An 8,651-nucleotide genomic window follows, 5' to 3' on the forward strand; every position below is an offset into this window, starting at 1 on the left:
AGACGGGGTAGGACATTTCTTTTTTTTTTTTTTTTTTTTTTTTTTTCCAGTTACATCCATAATAAATCTTTTACTTTTATAAATTGAACTTTCAATATCTCTTGAAGAAAGAAAGAAAGAAAAAATAAAATGGTTCAACTATATTCAAGGTTAACGAGTAAACGATAACGTACGAATCGAATCGATAATACCGGAGATCGTTTTTTCTAATCACGGTTAACGCAATTTTACCGTTGTCTTTGATTACTGTTCAGTGTAATAAAGTCAGAAATCGTTCGAAGCAATTATCAAGTAGTTGCTAACGTCAAACCTCGTTATTGCTTCATAATTTCTTTTTTTCTTTCATATATAATAATATAAAAAAAAAAGAAAAGTTTAAAATTAAAAGTAATATAAATTATACATAGCAGGATATATAATTGATTAAAAGAATATTCAAAGTTTTCTCATTTGATAAAAAATAAAAGAAAAATAAAAGACCAAGATTAAAAGGGAAAAGTATGTTTTATTAAATAAATTTATTCATTAAAATTGCTTCGCGTAATGGCAGCGTCGACGTGTTATAAATTTATTAAAAAAATTTTTCGTTCTTTATTGGATGAGAACGAAAACGCGAAAAAAAAAAAAAACAAGTAAAAGAATTATTGTATTAGAAAAGATATAAAAGAGAAAAATTCGAAAATTCTCTCTCGCAAAAATGGGAAAGATATTAAAACGCATGGAACAACAAAAAATCAATAGCAAAAGTGAGGGCGAGAAAGATTACTGCTTGGTTCGTTTGTTGTGTATCGCAACTTGCGTTGGCGTACTTTCCCGGTGTTCTCTCTCTCTTTCTCTCTCTCTCTTCATTTGCTCTCAGTATTCTATGTTGAGATCAAGCTTATGCGTGGGTGTATGAGCTCGTTGCTATAACGATTACGCGTCAACGAGTATCTGATAAGGGAGGAAAGAAAAAATGAGGACGAGAATGGAAAAACTAAAACGCATTTCGAATAATAAAAGAGAGAGAGAGAGAAAATTGGTTTTTTCTTACTTCCATATTTAATATTAATGTAATGTAACAATTTATGTACATTACCATTATAATGTATATATGTTATGGACAATATGTATAATGTTGGACATTTTATAGAATATCCAGACATTAACATACACACATATACATGAATAGATATAATCTTTAGAACGTTTTATATTCGATGAAGTATTATGACATTGATTTATATTCAAATTCAATTTCTATATTTGTATGTTTTAATATATTGTTATAGGATTGCGATTAAAAGATAGAAAATTGTTTATATTTTAATAAAAAGAATTTTGTGTTTCTAACAACAAATATAAATTCTTATTGTATAATTCTATCTATAAAAATAATGATATAAAAATAATCTAAATGGAATTTTCGTAGAAGATATCAATTACGTTGTTTGATGCAACAGCGAGAAACGATCACATGGATGAAAACTGAATGTAACTTCGATCGTGTACATGTTAAGTGTCTGTCTGTCATGTCAGTATACATACGTGCACGCGCACGCACCATACACATACATATGCATATGTAAATATGTTAGAGGTATATATTTCTACTCAATGCAGAAAATATATGTATGCACGGTTCGATGATATTACAATTCGCAACGTGGTTGATAGCACACGCGCACGTTGATCCGCCTCTTGTCGTCATTTCCATTCCATTCTCCTCTTACTTCATACGAAATCGACTCTATGACGTATGGACGACCATTCGCTGACCCCTGCTACTAGCTACATACACATGACATATACATATTACGTAAATAGTATGTGTATCATACACATATATATATATATGTGCGCCACGCTGGCATCTGAAACACGCTGCTGCTGCTTGCTACGTTTTCCGGTTCCGCGAACATTAACGTTAACGAGAATGAGAGAGAAGCAGTTTCACCGATCTTGTTTTTCTCATTTTGTTTTTTCCTTCCATTTTTATATTATCATTTTTTACAATATTTGTTTTTTTTTTATTTTTATTATTATTACTTGAGATTTTAACTGGATTTTCTATTTAATATTATAGTTTACTATATTTTAATAAGATAATAATAATAATAATAAAATATATTAATTTGTTTTATTATACTAAGAATTTATTAGATAGACTTTTATTTATTTATATTTTCCGTTACTATCTTACGACGTATATTCTGTCTAGTTTAATGAAAATTATTCAATTTATCGATCAGAATTTATTTAATGCGTTCGTATGCATGCATTTGCGTAGGTGTTTGACCTTTTTCAATTTGTTTTTTAAATTATGAATCGATAATTCCTTCATTCCCTGTCTTCTATTTATTTTGTGTTTTCCCTGTCAATAAATTTTTAACGCGAATCCTGCTCGATTCCCGGAAATTATCGTTTCGCATAACCATATATATATATATATATGTACATACTTACCATTAGATTTTAATCAAAGTCTTCGTTTAGTAAGTATAACCTTATCTCGAAATCTGCGAGGGTAAACATACTGCGATAAGAAAGTTAGTTTTTAAAAAAAAAGGAATCAGCAGAAAACGGAAATGAAGTATGAACAAATAACTGTTCATATTAATCGATTATTTTTCTTTTTTTTATATATTTTTTTCTCTTTTTCTACAAATTATAACAAAAAAAATGTAAGAGAAATCTTATCGTATTTACTTGAATTTATTATACGTGTATAATGTATATAAAATACAATCATAAATTTAATAATAATAATAATAATGATGATAATGATGATGACGATAATGATGATCGTCGTAAAAAAAAAAAAAATGAAAAATTGAATAACAATTTAAAAATTACTGAACCAACTTGTAGATTATAGGAAATAAAGGATTGTTGTATTAAACGATCTATCAATGACACATCTATGTACACGTTTGTAACTTGTGACGTGAGTACGACGATTATTATACCAAAGTCGATAACGTTTGTCCGTCGTGTGTCGTGCGTTAGGTTTTTTCCTTCTTCCTCTTCCCTTCTGTCCACAAAATGTGGGAACTGGCGATAAAAGAAAGAAAGAAAAAAAAGCAAAAATAGGAGAGGGAGGACGCGCACGCGCGTGGAAATTATATTCTCTGTCTTTATTTTATTTTTTTTTTTATTTTTTTATCTCCCATTTCCCCGTAGAAATTTTTATTTCTTTTTTCTTTTTTTGGTGTCATTTGTTTTTTATCATGGTAAATACGCCCCCACGCTGCTAAGTTAAAAGCAAACTCGAGTTAAGGAACACTTCAACTTTCTATCGGAAAATTATGGTTATATATAAAAAAAAAAAAGTGCACTCTAATCGTTTTAATTGATCTTAAAAATGTATGCACATGAGTATAAAGATTTTTATAAAGTTGTATAAATGATGTTTTTATTCGTAAATCAGATTTTTCGTATAATTAAAAATAAAATAAATAAATAAGTTGAAAAGAACTTGTAACAGTAGTGGTAGTAGTAGTAGTAGTAGTAAAAGATATGTGATGGTAGATATATATTTGACTGCGTTCATTCAGAGACGCCCCCGCTTGTGACGTCATAGAAAGTCCTGCAGCATTAGAAAGAAAAAGAAGGAAGGAAGGAAGGAAGGAAGAGGAAGAGGAAGGAAGAGGAAGAGGAAGGTTGAGGGTTGGTTAGATCGAGCGATAGGTGGTGGGTGGATGCGCGATAGGGGACACGTTTGAGAAACTCTTGTCGACTAGAATCTACACACACTTGCGCGCGCATACGCGCACACACTTAACAAAGAAATTCTATCCTTAACATTCGACATAATGAACGAATCAATGAATTTTAAACTGAAATAGAAATACAGAGATAGAGATAGAGTATATGAAACGTTTAATTATAATACATTGTGATAGATCATAAAAATGATATTTTAATTTGTACAGGATAATGATATTATTGTGACAATGTTGTATAATTCTGGTAGGATGATAAAAAGAAAGAGAGGGGGTGGGAGTGACTGTAGTGATGTCAATCGTATACACAGGACTTTGCGTTGTTCTCCAATAAAATTCGGTGCTACGTTGCTGACGTAGGTACGTTGCTGATGGTATCCACCACTACTACTACTACTCACTCATCCACCACCACCCACCACCCAACATCTAACATCCCAATACCACTACTATCTACCTTCCACCTCCAACTTCTTCTCCCACCTCCAACGAAACTCCGTCGCCACTGTCACTGCTGTGCTGCCACCAGAAAACCTATAGATACCTTTCACTTCGTACGATTCAGTTTGCTGCTGACTCTCGTCGAAGTCGGAAACTCATTTTTCTCTTTATTCCGCGGGAATCGGTGCTATTATTCACGAAGAATATATATCGCATCCTATACGACCTATACGTCAAAGTGACACTTACCTAGAGGGTGAAGGATATACTCCAAGAAATTTCTTCTAGTGTTTTTCTTTTTTTTTTTCATTTTTTTTCTTTTTATATTTATATATATTTTTATATAAACTTTATTTTATTTCTTTTCTTTTCTTTTTTTTTTTTTTTTGGTGCTTAACTTTATTCCCGATGATCGGGACGGGTCCTACAGATGATGGGCCTTTAAATTCTCGAATGTTGTTGGATGTTAGTATGAAATATTGTATTTTTTTGTAGTTCACTTTAATCTATAACGACGTAATCAGTTTTTTTGTGTACGTCGCGAATGTTAATTTATATTAGTTATTTATAGCTATTTTTGTTATTATTATCCCATCTGGATCGTCGACGTATCAATTGACTGAAAGAGTTATCATCGTTGTGACGCATTTTAAAATCGTATTGTTCGAAGTTACACAGCTGGCACATCATTTTCTAGTCACTACTATCCCTTCCTAGTTACTAACTCCCACCTAATCATAGTCTTCTCCTTCTCCTACTATAACAGATCATTCTTGTCTATCTTTTTACCCCACTTTACATTCCAGACACGTCAAAAGTTCGTCCTTACAATTGATCGGGATGCATTCGAAGAAGTTGGATGGACTCGGACTAGTGAAAGTTCACGTTCTCGCGTCCGCGTTCGCTGACCCGATTAATGCCAAATCCTTATTATTTAATACATTTTTATTTTTCATTCTCTAACTTGTCTATATAAATTATTCGTATTTGTGTGTGAATTTCCTTCAAAAGTTTGCCTAGATAAATACTTTCAAATGTTCAATACAATTTTTCGCAAAATCTTTACCAACAACTTTTCGGTCAACCAAAATAATCGTGTATACTTGTCTGCTGGAAAGTAGTCTTTATGACGATTTTTGAATAAAATTACAAATACATCCAAAATATATCGATCTGTACGTACTTTTATTGCAAAGCAAAATAAAAATATAACAATTAAATCGAACGAAAGTGTATAAAATTGCAAACATATGTCGGATACCTGTTCCATGCAACGTGTTATTTAGTTTCTCGTGAATGAAGATGCTACAGGTCGATAAACGAACCCGTGTATATTATCTCAAGATAAATAGATAGAGGAATGAATATTGATTAAAATGAAACGATTAACACAGTGATCGGTGACAACTCAGCTCGTTTGTATTATTCGAGTATCGACTCGCACCAGACAAAAAGTTCATAAGGAAAGTCACAGCTCTGGGTTGGTAGGGCGAGAACATTGTTCTCTCTGTGTGTGTATGTGTTTGTACACGCGCGCGCATCTTCGTTCGATCACACCACCACCATCACCACAACTACCCGGACGTAACCTCATGGCATTTCTTGCCTTTGCGATTACATTCCACCATTTCATCTTCTTCTTCTTCTTCTTCTTCTTCTTCTTCTTCTTCTTTATTTTCTTCGTTTTCTTCTTTTTAAAACGAAGGTTACGAGAATGCCGTTATCGTATTGATTTATTGATCGTGTTTCGTAACGTTCCCCTCTTCGATTGAAAATGATGTTAAACAATCTTATCTAGCTTAATTTTTGTCCGCTATATTAAGAAGATAAAAATGACATATTTGCGATATGCGAAGTTAAAAATAGGACAGATATTAATGTGTTTGTGTTCGTTTGTTTCAGTGTGGCTCCCTGGACATCGGCGAAGAACGACAGCGTCGGGTCGCTATGATGGAGTCCCTCTGTCAAGTGAACAACAAGACCAACAACGGGAATGATTTGAACAAGGAAAACAACAACAATCATTTGAACAATCAGCACAATAATAATACTACTATAAGTAACAACAATAATAAGAACAACAACAATAGTCACAGTAATAACAATTCGGATTGCCCTGATCCTCAACAAAGGCTGGCCGTGTTGAGCTTTGAGCAGGTGCGTCGATTGAACGATGTGATGGACGAGGTTGTAAGCATTCATGGTAGGGGAAACTTTCCAACATTGGAGGTTAGACTGAGAGATCTCGTAACGGTTGTGCGTAGCAAACTGGAAGGTGAGCCTAGTAATGGAGGTGCTGGTATGAGGGTAAGGGACATCAGATTGAACGGTGGTGCAGCGTCCCACGTATTGGCAACCGAATCCCAACCCTACAACGATCTTGATCTGATATTCGCTGTTGAATTATCCAGCGGCCGTAACTACGACAAGGTTAAGGCCGCGGTATTGGGTTCTTTGTTCGACCTTTTACCCGAGGGTGTTAGCAGAAAACGCATAACAACGTGCAGCTTGAAAGAAGCTTACGTCAGCAAGATGGTCAAAGTGAACAACGACGGCGATAGATGGTCCTTGATATCCCTTGGGAATTCACGAGGACACAGGAATGTAGAATTGAAATTCGTCGATTCTATGAGACGACAATTCGAATTTTCCGTCGACAGTTTTCAAATTGTCCTTGATTCTCTGTTATTATTTTACGAGTGCAGCAAATTACCGATCGGTGAAAACTTTTATCCAACCGTAGTAGGCGAGTCTGTTTACGGTGATTTCCAAGAAGCACTCTACCACCTTCACAAGAAGCTCATATCGACGAGGAATCCTGAGGAGATTAGAGGAGGTGGTCTATTGAAATATTGCAATCTCTTGGTTAAGATGTACAAGCCGGCCAAACCGGACTATATAAAGACCCTCGAGCGATACATGTGTTCGAGATTCTTCATCGACTTTCCTGATATAAGTCAGCAACAGGCGAAGCTCGAGAATTACTTGTGGAATCATTTCGTTGGCCCCGAAGAAGAAGCCCTAAAATACAAGTACCTGATGCTTTTGCACAAAGTCGTCGAGGAGTCGACGGTTTGTCTGATGGGTCACGAACGGCGACAGACCCTTGCATTGATCCAAAATCTGGCATGCCAGGTATTTTATCAGGAACAACAGCAACGGCTGACGAATCATCAACAACCACCACCGGGACCACCAGCGACCTACGTTTATGCTAACGGCTATTATTACACACCCGTCATACCTACCGCGTGCTATACTTGCACTTGCAATTCTTGGATGGCGTGTTCGTCGTGATGCGACCCCGCCGTCGTCCTATTCATTACCGTCGCTAATTATTTCTTATTATACTCTACCACCAACCCCGTCCTCGTTGTTATTAACATCATCCACGGGTTGATTCCTCCTCCTAAGTGGTGGTGGACTACTTCGTTCTATTCCCGTGGCTCCTGTAGAAAACGATGGGACAAAGTGAACGACGAAAGGAGATCGACGAGATTCGATCTACAACTACTACTATTACTACTACTATTACTACTACTACTACTACTTATATTATTACTACTATTATTATTATTATTACTACTTCTATTTCAACCACTACTGCAACTAGACGTTGGGGTTGGTAAATCATCGATGGCGGCGACGGCACCAGCGATAACAGCAGCAGCAGCACCACCACCACCACCGATTATGGCGTCGACATGGCGATGACGTCAGTGTCCGATGGGGTAGTGGTAAACGTAGGCGATGAAGAAGGGCGAATAGTAGTTCTTGCTTGCTGAACCACGGGGGAGGCTGATCCTCGTCCTTGCCCCGTCCACGCCGCCACACAAAAAGAAAGCAAAAAAAAAAACATCAACAACAAAAAGGACGAACGAACACTTTTGAAAGTCACACCTGCCTTTCCCGACCCCTCATTAATCCCTTCTTCTTCTTTTTTTTTTGTCCCTTCTCTTCTCCACTTTTTCATTGGTATACCCTTGCGATTGACGTCATCGTCTGGTTGCTTTGCCAACGAACAAAGAACGTGAGAGAGGCCGGGAGGGTGGGAGGAAGGGAGGGATCTAGAAACAGATATATATATATGAGAATCCGAAGAGAAGGTGACGGAAGTGGAAGAAGGGAGTTAGGGGATAAAAGAAGAACTTTTTATGATTGTTGTGTGCCTCTACGAAAAAAAGAAGAAAAAAGAAAAAAACCGAGGAAAAAAAAGAAAATAAAGAAAAGATTCATACATAATATAAAAAAAGAAATAAAATCGAGATGAGAGGACCGCTAAAAACTGTAAGAAGAAGAAGAAGAAGACGAAATAACACCCTTTCCCTCCCCCTCCACCTCCTCCTCCACCTCCTCATCCACCCCCTCTTCTTTCTCTTTCTCTTTTAACGTTCTCCGAGAAACCATACCGCCGATGCATGCGTATGAAAGAAAGAAAAAAAGATTATTATGAAATTAGATAATCAAAAAAAAAAAATAAAAACTGATCGTAAATTAAAAGATTGA

At 35.6% G+C, this 8,651-nt stretch overlaps 1 protein-coding gene across 2 annotated transcripts in view; it reads left to right on the forward strand.

The window, feature by feature from the left end:
• LOC106788440 (protein FAM46C) overlaps positions 1-8,001 on the forward strand; it is a 62,759-nt gene extending 54,758 nt beyond the window's left edge. The window contains exons 1-2 of one of the 2 annotated variants that reach the window (XM_014751694.1): positions 4,507-4,610; positions 6,048-8,001. In XM_014751694.1, the coding sequence (XP_014607180.1) occupies positions 4,554-4,610; positions 6,048-7,442 (1,452 nt within the window). In that variant the 5' untranslated portion in view covers positions 4,507-4,553 and the 3' untranslated portion in view covers positions 7,443-8,001. Of the gene's footprint in view, positions 1-4,506; positions 4,611-6,047 lie in introns of those variants that run through there. The other variant, XM_014751693.1, reaches the window with a different exon arrangement.
• The last annotated feature ends 650 nt before the right edge of the window (positions 8,002-8,651 follow it).

This window comes from Polistes canadensis, unplaced genomic scaffold, assembly GCF_001313835.1.
Source record: "Polistes canadensis isolate GaletaPanama2010 unplaced genomic scaffold, ASM131383v1 scaffold_139, whole genome shotgun sequence".
NCBI lineage: Eukaryota > Metazoa > Arthropoda > Insecta > Hymenoptera > Vespidae > Polistes > Polistes canadensis.